Source organism: Triturus cristatus, chromosome 7 (genome assembly GCF_964204655.1).
Source record: "Triturus cristatus chromosome 7, aTriCri1.1, whole genome shotgun sequence".
NCBI lineage: Eukaryota > Metazoa > Chordata > Amphibia > Caudata > Salamandridae > Triturus > Triturus cristatus.
In genome coordinates, this window is record NC_140590.1 from 628382208 (window position 1) to 628397668 (window position 15461).

The 15461-nt window shown below is 42.0% G+C and overlaps 1 protein-coding gene across 4 annotated transcripts in view; it reads right to left on the reverse strand.

Annotated features, from left to right (window-relative positions):
• The window catches only part of TEX2 (testis expressed 2), a 672400-nt gene that overhangs the window by 287508 nt on the left and 369431 nt on the right, over positions 1 to 15461 (reverse strand). For all 4 annotated transcript variants that reach the window (XM_085617239.1, XM_085617240.1, XM_085617237.1 and 1 more), the window contains exon 3: positions 9741 to 9941. In XM_085617239.1, the coding sequence (XP_085473365.1) occupies positions 9741 to 9941 (201 nt within the window). The remainder of the gene's footprint in view (positions 1 to 9740; positions 9942 to 15461) is intronic.

A 15461-nucleotide genomic window follows, 5' to 3' on the forward strand; every position in this document is an offset into this window, starting at 1 on the left:
GGTCACGATAATGTAGACAAAGGCCAAGTACCCTACAGGCGCCTCTGTTCCCACAGCCCTGCTTCCCGCGGCCCTGCTTCCGTGTGCACAGCACCAGGGCACAAGCGTGGAGTCACAACAGACGCACATGCGGGGTGCACAAAAGGCACTTGTATTCATTCTGTGGTGTGCCTGCATCACCTCCAAGCGGTGAGTGTCCCACTGGGGCTCATTGCATCCTTGCCGTACAAGATCTAAGATGACGCTGCACTACCTGTGTGACGAGAGCCCGCGTTTCTTCCAAGGCCTGGCTAACTACCCGAAGACCACTGGGTTCATGTCCACAAACCAGAACATGTACGCAAACCAGAACATGTATTACAAATGTACATTGTATCCTTAACTAGGACCATTCAAACATATCTCTGTAGTCCAACCCCGCCTCACACGAAATATACTCGTCAGCTCATCATAATGCGCAAGTGAATGCATGAATATTTTTCTTTAAAAAGCTAAACACCAGAGAGATAAGGTGCGTTGATGATGCAGCAGAATTCCACATTTTGCGAGGGTGGGGGGCTGAAGCAGGAGAGGCTGTCAGTGGCCATTATAAGCATGTGGACGGCGCTGCAAATGAGAAAAAAATAGTGCTTCAAGTCCTTTAAAGGAAAGAGTGTAAATCCACCTGTAAACTATCCAATCCCAGTGGGCATGCCTAAAAGGAGACAGGGTGGCAACAAGGAATGATTGGCATGCCTTCAGTGCAATCATTGCACTGCCTTTGGCATAATTTGTGACGCCAAACGACGCGCACGAATGAAAGCTGAAGGCAGAGCTGGGACGAGGCTTCTGGAATCGTATCGATTCCAAGAAGTCTCGTATGACGAGAGCAGCGCATGAGCTGCTGACGTCAGGCCGAGAGCTAAAAACGAGCACATTTGAGAGAGAACACTCCTAAACTTGGCAAGAGTGTAGGCGAAGAAGGTTCCCAGCTGGAGAAAATGTTTTCTTATGGAAGGAGAATACAATTAGCATGAGCAAAAGAGCTTTTAATAAGTATTTTTACACTTGCATAAGTTTATACAAAGTGCAGCTGGTCATGAGTAAATGATTACTAATGTGAGCAGCATACTCCAAGGATTCCTACTGAAATTGTTTAGAGAATTTCAAAAATATTTGCAAACCTCTGCCAAACACAGGTGGAAATGTATGGTTATAGAGTTACACATTATTTTCTGAATCAAGCCCAATTTATTGAATCATTTAACTCACCAATTCTACATTTCAGATTATTCCTATGTCTTTGCCTTTTCTGGGTATGAGTTTCACATTTGCTACTAAATGAGGAAGCATGTAAAGTGATCGGAGATGATTCAGAAGCTCTCAAAACTTTTGTCTATCTCTCTGCAATTAAAACAACATTATTTTGGGCAAATTGGTGAAATATGTGCACCCAGAACATGGCAACATTCATATAATGAGAAAGAGGTAAGACCAGTGCTTAATTTGAGCCAGTGGTTTCTGGTGCTGGGCAACGGGAACTAAATGTCAGCACCTAAGACAGTCCGCCAAATTACTAATACCTGCCCCCTAAGCCATTCTTCTAACACTGGGGGCCTGGGATAGTCTGCATTGTCACACTGTGGGGGGGGTGATGGTTAGTAGTTGTGTTTGTACTTCCATTGACAGCCCTGGCACGGGGCAATGGGTGGTGCAAGCTGCAGCTGACTCCTGGCGAGGGCCCTGACACTTATATTTGTTACAAATTAAGTACTGAGTAAGACACCTTTCTAGATTTCATACACTTTATCCCTCCAGAAGTTTTGATAGCTAGTTGCTTTCCATAGATGGGATACAAAATTATTATATACTGGAGCCCACGGGGTAAGCAATCACCTTCAAGCAATCAAAATTCTTGTGTAAACTAAATAAACTAAAAGCATGACCATTTACTAATGTATGCTGAATAAGGGACATCAACCCTAGGGCACAAAGAGCAAAGCTTGTCAGGGTCGTATTCCACCCAGGCATTAAGAAATCACAAATGAAATCTGTAGGAAGGTGGAATCTGACTGCATGGTTGCCCTCTCTTTTTTCCTGGTGTTTGAATGGTTTTTGACTAGTCTGGCTGGGATCCTGCTATCCAGGACCTCAGCCTATCTGCTTACTCCCTTAAATGACATGGAGTGCATATTAGATGCACTAGTGATTTGATACTGTGGTACCTTATGAGCCCCTAGTATATGGTACCTTAGGTACCAAGGGCATAGGTACATCACAGGCCTACCAGGGGCTGAAGCATGTATTATGCCACCCCTGGGAAGCAGACTAAATCTGACACCACAGGCCTGCTACTGCAGCTTGGGTGAGGTAGTGTTAGCACTCCTCACTGAGGTATAGGTTCCCTATATCTCACCTTACACACCCACTTTTAACCCTATCAGTCACCCCTAAGGCAGGCCCTATCAATCTTGAGGGCAGGGTGCTTGGTTTACATGTGAGGGGGTGCCTCTGCCTGAGCAGGGCCCCTCTGCAGCCCTCAGAGTCTATTCACTGTGGCTGTTTGTAGATGCGGTTAAACCATATACTCTTAAGTGCATTATAACCTAGCGGTAAATGCTAACTTTGGGATGGCTGCATCAAAACATGTTGTGTTTGGTGTCAAACAACTTGGAATCATACCCCCCCCACCAGTAACTGGTATGGGAGTATGATCCCACCCTTCTAGAGGGATAGACATGTACCTACTGTGGAAACACGGTAGAAATCTGAAAGAGCCTGGCATCACAAAATGGATGCCACCAGCACAGACACTGGGCTTCCCTCCTGCTGCTGACTGAAACTTGCAGTGGAGGAGGCCCAACAATAGGCATCCTGTCACAGGGAGGTGTAACCACCTTCCAGACAGGATTTAGTCTATTGGGGCTGGGTGGGTGCACTCCTAGAGTGCTTTGAAGTTCTGCACTGTGGGAGCAGTAGGCTCCTCTGTGCATACGCCAGCTCAAACCGGTTCAGGCCCCTGCTCTGGCGCGAAACTGGACAAAGGGAAGTGGGTGTAACCACCCACTCCCCTGACCCTCCCATAGGAGTGGTCATAGAGCTAGTCCCTCCCTTTCCTTTAGTATAAGATAGGGAAACTTTGCCATTGCAAACTAGATATCCCTGGACGACGCTCTACAAGAAGAATCCTGGACCTTCGACGTTCCACTACCTTTGGAAGACTGAAGAATCTCCCTTGGAGTCAAGGACTGACTCCCTTGCTTGGCAGGCACCAAAACTTTGAATCAACGGTCGCAAACTTTCCCGCTCCCGCCGGAGTCCGAAGTCCCTGCAGCCCCGGAAGTGGATTTCCTGACTTCTCGACGGCCATTGTAAGTCCCCAGCAAACCTGAGGCGAGTGGACCCCACGAGTGACGAGGAACAGCAATACCCGGGTACCGTGCACTATTGTCGAGTGCAACCCCTTCACGACGTTCTACGAACTTGTGCATTGGACCACGTGTGGTCCAAGCCTCCAGCAGGATTTCCACCGAAAATCAGAGGCCTACCTCGTCCCGAGTGACCGTGGGCTCCTGTGAAGTGAATCTTCACGAGGCGTCTTCGCGATCCCTTGCCAGTTGGCTTGTGGGTCCCCTGAAGTCTTTTTCATCGAACCAAAGGGCTCCCCTAGTTGCTTCAGGCCTGCCCTGACTTACCCTTGCTGGGTGAGTCCCTCAGACCTTGCTGGTCTGCACCGCTGACTTTCTTCACATTCCACGAGACTTGCTGTTGCCAAGGCTTGTTGGCTCCAATCCGGTTGCCAACACCTCAGTAAGCTGCAGACTTCGTGGGACACTCCGAATCCAGCTCCTGGTCGTCGTCGACGCCTCCTGGACCTCGTGGCTGAAGAGTCAAGACACCCGTGAATCACCTGAAATCACCCGACTACCGTGGGCATCCATCTTCCTGGCCCCGGGTCACTGGCAAGTGACTGTGAACACTGTCCCTTCTGCTTTCAGGTCTTCCTTCTTCTGAATCCAGCCTTGGATTCCACCGGACACTTCTCCAGTCTTCACAAGCAGCAAATCTTCTTCGGCTTCCATTGAAAACGACGCCGCGACCCGACACCAAAAGACACCTATGCAACCGGCTTCCCTGGGTGAGGTAACTCGTGCACTCCGGTGCTCCTGTGTGTGTTGGCCCTCGAAGTATTTACCTTGGAAGTGGCTTGCTTGTAGACTCTTCGAAGTACCCTAAATCTTTAAAAATCCATCTGCAACTTGTTCTCACACTGCACGCGTCTCCCGTGGTTCCTTTACTTACCTGCCTTGGGTGGATTAGTGAGGCCCCAGTGATTCTAAAGGCCCTAGGCCTTGTCCCCTTGCAAGTCGAAATTCCTAAAGTGCTTAATTTGTTGTGAAACATTGATTTGTGCATATGTTCCTGACTTCTAATCTCATAAAGAGATTAGTAGAGTGTGTCTAGAAATAAATACATATGTATTTTATATATATATATATATATATACCTGTGTGGTGTCCTTTCATTTAACAAGCTGCTTTACATTCCTCTGTGACTTATCCTGAAGGCTGCTCTCCACAGCTACCACTAGGATTGCTTTCCTTAAAAGGTTGTCTTAAACCTATCTACCATAAGAGTCGAATTGGACTGTTGCAAGGTGGCCACTTTAACTAGTGACCAGCATATGCCAGGCCAACTTCTAACAAAATCTTTAAAAAAGGACAGGAGCTTTTCGCCTCTTGGATATAACAAATTATTATTTAGCCTATCCCAGAAATATATCAGCCTTTGATTACATATATGCCAAAGTATTTAATGTAGAAAGATGAAAGCAAAATAACATTAAAGTCCCCTGCAACAACAACGCAATGCACACGATCACTACCTGTGACTGGCATTTGCTGTTAGACCACTGATTCGACGCCTAGATTACCGATGTTCGCATTGTTCGGGGTTGCCGAGTGATTTGACAGAGCAAGAGCCTCTTCTATATACAAGCGGGCTAAATGAGACAGCTCTTCACCACTTGTGAAGAAGTAGCTGAATCTAATATCCTCGAAATAAACAAATGCTGTGTTCAGAAGGAGAGCGTCTCACGCAGTCAGAAGGCTCTTTGTCAGCACAGAGCTGGCAGCCCGACGCATAAACCACAGCTTCCACCATTCTGCATTCTTTAATGTGTGATGATCCAAGATGAATTCCCAAACAAGCACAACGAAGCATTCTTCCCAGCTAAGCAACTGCCATGGTCAGCTATTTGGTCAGTAACAAAAACAGTCGTATGTCATGGGCTTTAGAAACTATCACCTGAATAACTGTTGTCCTGCCCTGGACGGCAGGAATGCCCCCGTTTAGAATTATCTTCTAAATCCGTCAATTACCGTGCCAGGTTGAAGGTAGTTGTATGTGTGTTCCTCTCACTAAACTTCCTAAATTAGTTTTTCTTTTCTCTCAACCTTTGCAGAACAGGAGGGAGGGTACCTTCAATCAACCCACCTGCTTCCGATTCTTTTCCCGAGGTCCGTCTCCCTCACAATGTGGACTGAGACAAGAAAGAGTAACACTTCCACAGCTAGCAGTCTGTTGCTGCGGCGCGCTCGATTACAGACAGAGGACGCTGCAAGACTATTTGCAGCTCTCCAGCAGTCCTCATTACCTCCATCGAAACAGCCTCCACATCAGTTCAACGCCCCAAAAGTCTGGTTATATTATTGGTGTTTACACACGGAGAGAGAATGTGCGCCCGAGTCACCACTGCACCAATAGTTGTCTAGAGGAACAGTCTCATTACAATAATATTTGGTCTCTTATGTCGACTAATGCATTTAACACCAAGCTGAACTGTTGCAGAATTGGTTAACAAAGCATTCATTTGATAAAGTAAAATACCATCACATATGACATCAGAAATAGATTTCGTACCTTTTTTTAAAAAAAAAACATGACATTTGTAGCACTTCCTTAACATCTTTGCCTTGATTCCTACTATACAGGTCAAAATTAAGTGAAAGCTGAAATGCCACCCCAATTTCATTTTTGCTCCATGGACTGCCAATCTTATTGGTTGGAATCAATTTAATAATCGTGAGCCCGTTGGTCAATCATAGGTAACAATACTTCCACTTACATCCTGTAAAGATCGAGGCGAAAACATTGCTCCTCCTTTCAGTTCTAACAGTTAATTTGGATTGTTGGGAGGGGGCAGGAAGATCACAGTGTCCTCTTCCACAAAACTTGAAGAATTTACACTAGGTAAATTGGAATAGGCAACTTCAGACAGGCATGTAATTGATAAAATATCTATTATACATACCCTCTAAATCATTAGCAGTACAATACCACACTTGAGTAAATACAAAATGTAACAGATTCACAAATGAGTCTGCAAAGCTCAATGGACATCGTGTCTAGTGAGTACTCACGCCCCTGTTATCGGATTCTATTTTTGGATCATTTCATTTGCATGTCCTCTATAGGAATTAGCGGAATGTTTCTCACTCTGGACTAAGCTCTCTGAGGCTCAAGATATGTGCACTTAGTTGACATTTCTGCATTTAACTCCCCTAAAAATATGTGTCTGCACCTAACCTGGCACCTTGTAAAGTGGCAAGAGTCAAAAGAAATTAAAACAGGCACAAAGTAAAAAGAGGTGAAAACGTGACTCACCCTGAGGTACCTCTCGTATGTGCAAAGGTAAGCTAACTAGGTCTGCGGCCCAGCTTTGCCGTGCAAGCAGCATCGGCGCTTGTCATAACTAGTGTGCAACCACTGACGCACTGCTGATGTAAACTAGTAGGCTAAGAGTATTAGTAGAGCTGTTGGGTATAACAGGAGGCCAGGCTGGAAGCATCACCTTCTTTCAGAGTGAAGACCTTCTGGTCTGCCCACTTACAGGAGTAATGCAACCCCACAATGATGACAAGGAATCACAATACCGGACTGGGCAAGCTGTGACATCACATTCTACTACTAGAAGAAATAGTGATATAGCTTAATTTGTGAAGTTTGTCACATGCACACAGATGTATCTACAATGTAGTACAATTTGCTAGCAAGAAATGAGATCTGATTTAACAGCTATATGGCAAACACTGACACTCCAGTTTCTAAGATTCTTGAATTCCAGACGTTCCTGTCCTTATTTTTGACCCATGTGCATACCCCTTGAAGATGGACACGCACATACTAAATTCCAGCCATCAAAAATTACATTTCTCAGAACCTTCTTTACAACAGCAATCTCTTACACTTCTGGTGCCTTCAAAACCTTTAATGAATTTACTTTCTTTTCTCTCATTCACATTCACCTGTGTTCAGAATGGACTATTTATTCCCCTACAAAGATGTGACTGCTAGGTTATTAATTTCTACATTGCTCGTATTAGCATATAAGATCCTGCAACGGATGCTATGAACCTGAAAATTCATTTGGCTCTCTCACACCCGTAAAACACACATGGGCCAAACCAAATCAGCCTATGAAACATATAACCACATTGCAAAAATATCTTAAATATAAATTAAGCCTAAGAACCCTGAGATGCCTATGCAAATATCTGCAATACAATTATCGACTATTTTATTTGTATATTTCATTTATTATTTTTATATAGTGCTAGCACTGCACAGATTCTGGTTCAAAGTGCTATGGCAAGGGAAAGATGGGGTTCAGGAAGCTCTTAGAATGGTTTCAGCAACAAGGATAAGTCAACCTTAGAACTACCAAAGCCCTAATGGAATAAGTGCATCTTCAGGGCTTTCTGGGATTTTAGGGAGTTAGTTTCAAGATGGAAGGGGAAAAGAAAGCATGTGCCAAAGGAAGAAGCCTTGTGTGCAGAGGTTTCTATTCCTCAAAATGGCTGTATCTTGTTGGATTCGACAGGGAAACTGTTTTGGAATTAGGATCTTCAAAGGGTAGAGAGATACGATGGTTCACGGTCTTGGAGGGTCCAAATGTTAAATACTAGACGTCTAGAAAATGTAATAGTTAGACTATTCAAATATTTATTTTCACTTCTGATTAAATTAAATGTGAAATTCAAGTACAAAAGGTTAGGGTTCACTATAGCTGTAACGCATGACTGGGTTTGTGGCAAACCTCCAGCAGCAGAGTCAAGACCATCTCTGAAAAATAAACAGACTTGGCACTGAGTCAATCAAATGTCAGCATTCCCACTGAAAGGCTGTCACGACTGAGGAATAGTCAGTCACATGCCAGACTTTCCTTTAAATGGCAGTAGGGACAGGTATAAGTCAGTTAAATGACACACTGAAGGTATGTGATATTGTTATAATTGTACATTTAGGCAAAAGGCAGTGGAGCACTATACAGGGTCAAAGGCATAGATACAATCACATAGTAATTCTAGGTGGGGATGCTGGCTCAATGGGAGAGGTGGACTATTTACTGCATTAAAATGCCTCTAAACGGCTGGTGTGGCTTGTTCAGGTTCAGGTTCAGTCACGTCAGACAAGTGGCTGAAAGATTAGTAATTCTCAGCACAATAGGTCAACTACCAGGATTATCTCTGAAAGGCCAAATAAACATAAGCTGAATAACTCACTGATTAGTCTTGTACCTGAATGGGCAAAAGAGTTGGGTCAGTGAGTCACATTTCCAGGACCCTCATTCATAATTAAACTGTAATAAACATAATTAAGATACTTATTTCTGGTGGGGGTATTATAATAGACACAAACTTTCCAATTCTGCGGTTGAAATGTACAATTTAAGAAGTCTAAGTCAATATTTAGATTTCTTACAAACAAAATCATAAAATCACATATTTAAATTAGATTTAACAGAAAACTGAGCCTTTCATCACAAGGAAAATGTTTTACTCTAGTCTTTGTCTGGAGTATATTTTCAATCTTTTCCAGTGTGGAAGAGAATGGAGCCGAGTTGGTCATACCTTTAAACATGTTTTTTTGTGGCTGTACACAGAATCACAGAGCATTCCAACGGTGAAAATACTGCTTCCCACCTACTTCCAGCCTCTGTATGTAGATTTACAGAAAGGTAGCAAAATCAGAGCCTGGTCAGAATCCAAAACCTTAGTGAACACACTTCCATAATCGTGGCTATTATCAGAACTCTGACGTAATGAGAACGCAGATATTATTTGCCACCTCACTTCCAGGGCCAGACTTGGAGCCCTGGCAAAATGTTGCACCCTTCCTCTCTACATTCACTCTCGCTATTTTTTCATTCATTCTCTATCTTTCTCTCTCCCTCTCTCCTTTTGCCCTTTCTGTGCCTGCTATCATAAGCCCCAAGGAGTTGCCGACAAGGGAACTGCCCATTCACCTTAAGAAATGGCATTTAAAGGCTCCAGTCCCCTGGGGGAAGCTAGTCATGCCCTGCTCAATGGATAGCACCGTAAGGAACAAGTGACTTTTGTTTTACAGGACAAGTACATTTCTGAAGCACCCCATCCTAGGAGAGATCTCCAAAAGTCCACACCACTGATGCAGAGGCTTTTGTCCACAGAACGTTAGTATCTTGCTGGAAATGGCCAAGGGGCTGTTTTGGGACATCAGTGCAAGAGAGATAAGATGGCGCACATTCTTGGCGACCCATGCAACAACAAAATATTACATTCTAAAGATCTAGAAAATAATGTAATGGTTACACCTGAACTCTTCTGTTTCACCTCAAAGAACACTAAATGAACTATTTATTTACAAACGCTCACTATCACTGTATCACGTAACCGAGTATGTGGCAACTTGACCGCATCACAGTTCAGATCATCTCTTACCTTGCTGTCAGTTAGATCGTAGATTTTCTGGCTGATATAGGTTACTTCCGGCTTTGATTCATTGTAGATCGCTCTTCTGGAAACATTTTTATTTGGCTTCGATAGTCGTAAGGTTTCCCCTTCCAGTCGTACGAAGACAGAATGTGTTAAAGTGGCATGGTACGTTTCAGGATCATAATTGTGAATTTCGTTCATCCATCCCTGTGGGACAAAAACATTTCATGAACTGGTGCAAGCTTTTTGCAACAGTGTTAGATCAATATGTACATGTTTTGTAACTTGACAGAAGAACTGCATGGCAAGTGCGACTAATTACTAAGGTTTCCGGCAAGATAAATCTACAAGTTTATAGGACAGAATACATTTTGAATGCATATAGATTTTAACTTATTTCAGGAGCTTGGCTAGCACATTACTATGACAATGACCTAAAAATGAAGTATGCATGCAATACCATTGCCTGTAACATATGTAGTGACTAAAAGCCCTTAACACTCCCTACTGAGGTTATTATTGAGGATACTAATATCCAAACCCACCCATATTGTCACTGCTAAAACTATGGAAGCCCACAATCAATGCAGTCAAGTGTAGAAGGAACAGCTAGTTATCACCTCTGCACACTGCTGGTTATCACTGCTATACACCACATAAGGAGTTCCTGAAACTTTTTAATAACTAATATAAATCGAGCCAATGGGAACAAGCTCATCACTCCAAAAGAAAGTAAATCAAATGATAGGATCACAGTAGTACAGACCGTGGATTAAAGTCGGTGAAAAGAGAAATACTCAAAGGATGAAAGCAAGCAACATAATAGCATAACTGGAGGGGGCAGCTCGAATTTCACCAACATGCTAAAGACAACACAAACTACTGCCAAACATTCACTAACCATCTAGCTAATAGTTTTTTAAAAACAAAATCGTTGCAGCATATTTAAGAAAGACTTGAGCATTTGGAAGCGGGCTCTCCAACTCGTAGCTCAGGGTCTGCTGGTAGCGCACCAGTGCCCTAGAAATAGCTCCCTGGAGCACAATCCAGGATAGTAAGTAACACTGTGGGTCTAGCCTTTTTAAAGATGCCAGCTCAAAGTGAGGCATGATTTTCTTTGAGAGGGTTATCCCAATATGGAAAGTGCATATTCGACAGAAAAACATAACTAAAGATGCTCTTTGAATGATACTTCAAAACAAGTTAACAAGCTTTATAGATGTTAGTATTTGCTTTGTGCCAATAGGCACTTTCTGCTGTGGTTGTTATGTCATTACTTGGGTGAAAGGATTTTACTTAGACTAAGTTTTTCATGATATTGCTGTTATTAATCCGGTCTTATGCTTTGGACTGGTTGGTGTTCTACCTCAATATTGAGTTTTAAATACCATTCAGCCAAATTACTGTATCCACTAGCTAGACCACTACAATATCAAGAAGGTATGTATATATATGTTAGTTTAATTTTATTTACATTTTTAACTCTACATCTATTTATCTTGAAAATAAATGTATTTTAAAAATACATAGAGTTAAGAATAGTAAATCTACACTTACGTATTCATACATACTTTCATGATATTTTATTAGTCAATATGTTTTACATGATATTTTGCAATGTCGCGATTTTGTTAATCGATTTTGTGACATACACCTGGGTGGTTACTACTAGTTATTCTTCAAGATGTAGTAACTATAGTTATTGTATTTTGTGTGGTCAATACATGAGGGCAATATTGTGTCCACACTGCACTGCTATGTCCTATATGAATATGCAAGGATATTGTATCGGTTGTTTTTTTTAAGCTGATTGATTCTGTTCATTACAGCATATACTATGGAAACTATGATACTTTTGATAAAGGGAGTGAAAAGAACAGGTGTGATTGTAGAGTATAAGGATTAAATGATCAAAAGGATTTCAGAGATGCCGCGTATACACGGACTATCTTGATAGGTACTCTGGTATGCATTATGGAAACAATGGCATTTGTGATTATGTGTGGATAAATAACCTAGGTAATTAATGTCATTTTGAGAGAAAAATTAGTTTGTTGAAAATACTTCTTGCCTTTGGATAGCCACCACTTCCAAGAACAAATACTGACCCTTACTTTGGCATGGTACCATGGAGTGTGTGAAAGGCACCGAAACATTGATTCATTTTGGCATTAAAAAGGTTGATTTTCACTGATTACTTCTTCCTGTGGCTTCAACCTCTCTGATGGACTCTAGGAAAATAGCCTTTATGTCCTTGATGTTCAATTTCCTTGTTCTTCTGTTTCCTATTGTAGTGATATACTTCTTGTCTGTCTTGTTTGAATTATTTATGTGAAAGAGTTGAAGGGTAGGGTGTACCTATAAGGTTTTATTGAGACATTTTTTATAGTTTTGTGAAATAAATTTACTCTTTTTGTAACAATTTTCTTTATGAATAATTGCATTATTATAATCTCATGGTACAGATTTACTATATAATTCTTTTTTGCCCTGGGGAATATTTTGCGGTGTTCTTGGTGTGGTAACTATTGCCACAATGATCAAAGCCCTCAGTAGCTCTGGACTATTTTCATTCATTAGAATTAGCTCTTGTTGTTAGAGACAACTGATTAGGAAACAGAAGGCTCCTTGATAGGAAACAAAAAGTGATAGACTTTGAATTAAGACATGCAGAGAAGCACAAGAGCAATACAAGCAAAGTAGAACAAGGTAAAACAGTGTGGCAACTGTGCGGTACTCGAGATAATGAACTCACTAACAGGTTACAGGGTTGGGCCAATTTTTGACCATTGGGGTATATGCGACTACTAATTTTATGCGAAGATTCTTAATCCGCCCTAGTGGACAGATTAATAGTCCACCTTTAAATTCGATCATTCACTGTAAAACTCTCATCTCATTAGGAGACTTACTGTACTTAATGGAACTGTATTCTCACATTGAGTCTACTACCGGCACGATTTCACTTTAGTGTTCAATCAAAAAGACTCGTACTCGCCTACAACCTCATTGCAAATGTTTTCTTCATCTTTATAGAGTTCTCAACAAAATAATGCAAAACAATTATAACGTTTGACTACAATATATTCATTATGCATTACTCTTAGTAACCTTTGCCCAGTGCGTGTGAAGGAATAGTTTTTGAGAGTGTGACACTGCTTTGTTTCCACACATTTCTTCAACCTCATTCCCTGAATGATTAGCTACTCCGGCAACTTAAACATTTTCAGTTTTGTTGCTATTTCACTCCCAGCCAGATTTGGTGTTTTACGTCTCCCGTCTTGGGTGTGGCTTTCATTTGTGGGGTCGACTCGGGAAGGACTCTAAAAGTCGAACCGGATCTGTTGGCTTGGTGGACCAATGCATCCACTGTAGGGGCCAGTTTTCAACATTATAGTCACAGGTTCAAATCCGGGCGGCTCCACTCGGTCTTTCATCCTTCTGAGGTCGACAAAACGAGTACCACTGAGTTGGGCAACAACATATGTTATTAAGCGCCAATATACCCTTCTGGGTGAACGTGCGCTTTACAAGTACACGTTATGTCATCCTATTTTCAGTATGCTAGAGTTTGCAAAGGTAGTGTGTGTTCTAATGGTGCTCACCCGCCTGTAAGTTCCCTCACAAAAAGAAGAGCTTTATGAATGACAAAATCATGTGACTGCTGGAACATCGTGAATCTGAGCCTGAAGGAAGGCACGGGCACTCATAGAAAGTAGCTGTGAATCAGCATGTTTGGCATGCACTAGGTAGGAGATGTACTGCAAACGTTCAGGCATGAGACAATTTGGTTTTTAAGCCACACCATGCGTTTCTTAAATTGTAATACGGAAATGCAAAACCAGAGAGCGCCATTTACCCTGACGCAGAATTTTCAAAATCATAAACTAGTGAGAGGGAAACTCCTCGTTAAAAAAAAAAAATCATCAGATTAAAGATAAAGAGTCAGCTAAAATAAAAGTACAAGCAAGATTGGCAGTTTAAGTATTGGTTTTGCTCTCATGAATTTAACACAAATATTGGAGCTGAACAAAAAGAGCAATGTCGTCACGCTTGACAGACCTCTGCCAAGTACCAGGCTTTATTTATTATTTATTAGAAGAATGGACTTTTCTAAATGGCGGGCAGAACATCCGAATTTTAACATCAATAAAACAAGATTTTTTAATCAAATCACAAGAAACACCTAAGTAATTAGGGTCAAACCTTTACATATATACCGGAATCTAATGTATGGCATGGCAGGTTAGGTTAGGTTATATTAACCAAATCCTAAATAGGCCCGGGGACTGTCACACGGCTTACCACTATTTCCTGAAAGCGGTACACTGTCATGGTTCTAATTATCCCTGCAGGAGCTGCTGCTAAGAGGAACCATCCCAGAGAATGACTTTACTAGAGTCTTTGCAGGTTACATTGCAGAACTTGAATGAGCAGATGCTCCGTCTATGTCAACGGCCTGAGTCCGTCCGCAATATGAGATAGATAAAACAGGGTCGGTCTCAAGTGGCTGGTGATTGAGGTCATTGCATCAAGCACTGACCAGCAACCAGACATGAACAATGAAGGACTGCAGTGCTGGCTGATATACAGTACCCTTACAATGACAGAGCATGGGTTTGCCAGATCACCAGACAACTTCTGCTTTCCTGAACTCCTACTAAGGAAGGCTCTTCTTCATTTGTGCCATCAAAATTTCCGAAGGACACCTTTATGCAGGCAATTTTCAATGATACATATTGAAATCGGTCTGTTGCCCACAAAGTAGTGTCAACTTAATGTTAGACGACAAGAGCAGCGGTCAGGATGAGATATGCAGAACGTGAAAGGGAATCCTAAAGTAGGGAATAAGGCTCCCCAATCACAATAACATCTTTTTTAATGGTTCACTGTAAGATTATCCTGACTACTATAATGGTTAAGACAGCCTGCGGGTACTGGAGAGAGGAGAAACCAAGAATCACAGTCACACAATAGAACAATGGATTCAGTCTTCTCATCCCCAGCGGAGTTGACTGACTGCCAGCCATCCATCCTTATTTTTCAGCACTGATCATCGGCCTGGCTCAGAAGACTAAGACCATGAAAGTCTCTCTCTTGGGCAACCTTACCAAAAAAAGCAGATTTCACTACTCTGGGCATATCAGTTGGATCCTAATAATTTCTAACCCAATGCTCCTGATGCATCACTATGACTTCGTTTTATAAGTACTTCATCTACTTTTGACTTCTGAAAAGATGCTCAAGTCTGTATCTTTTATAAATCTAAATCTTTTGACTATCTCGTCATCACATGTACAGATCTTGGAGCACTTTTCCATTTTTTCTTGCTAGATTTCTCTTCTACGCGTCTAGTTTTTGAGTCTGCCTTTCAGTGGTCAGTAGCAATTTTTAGGTTTCACTGTGGAAAACGTGCAATATTTTACTTAGCATAAGCAACAGCCATTTTGGATATGGTGTTCATTTAAGTTTCCTTCATAATTCTTTAGTCTTTTCACTCTGCTTGTGTTATCTATTTTTGTTGACTTCCTGACTCAGCTAAAGCAGTGTACGTGCTGAGGTTTTATGGTTGTCAGTGCACCTGGTCTCAGATGTTAACTGTCGACCATTTACTGCTGCCATAAGCATTCCTGCTCCCCCCTCCCACTTTGGTGACCACATGGTTATTCATCTACCCTTGTTTGCTGATAGTTATTCCTAAAACTTGTTCTTCCTATTTCTGTTCAC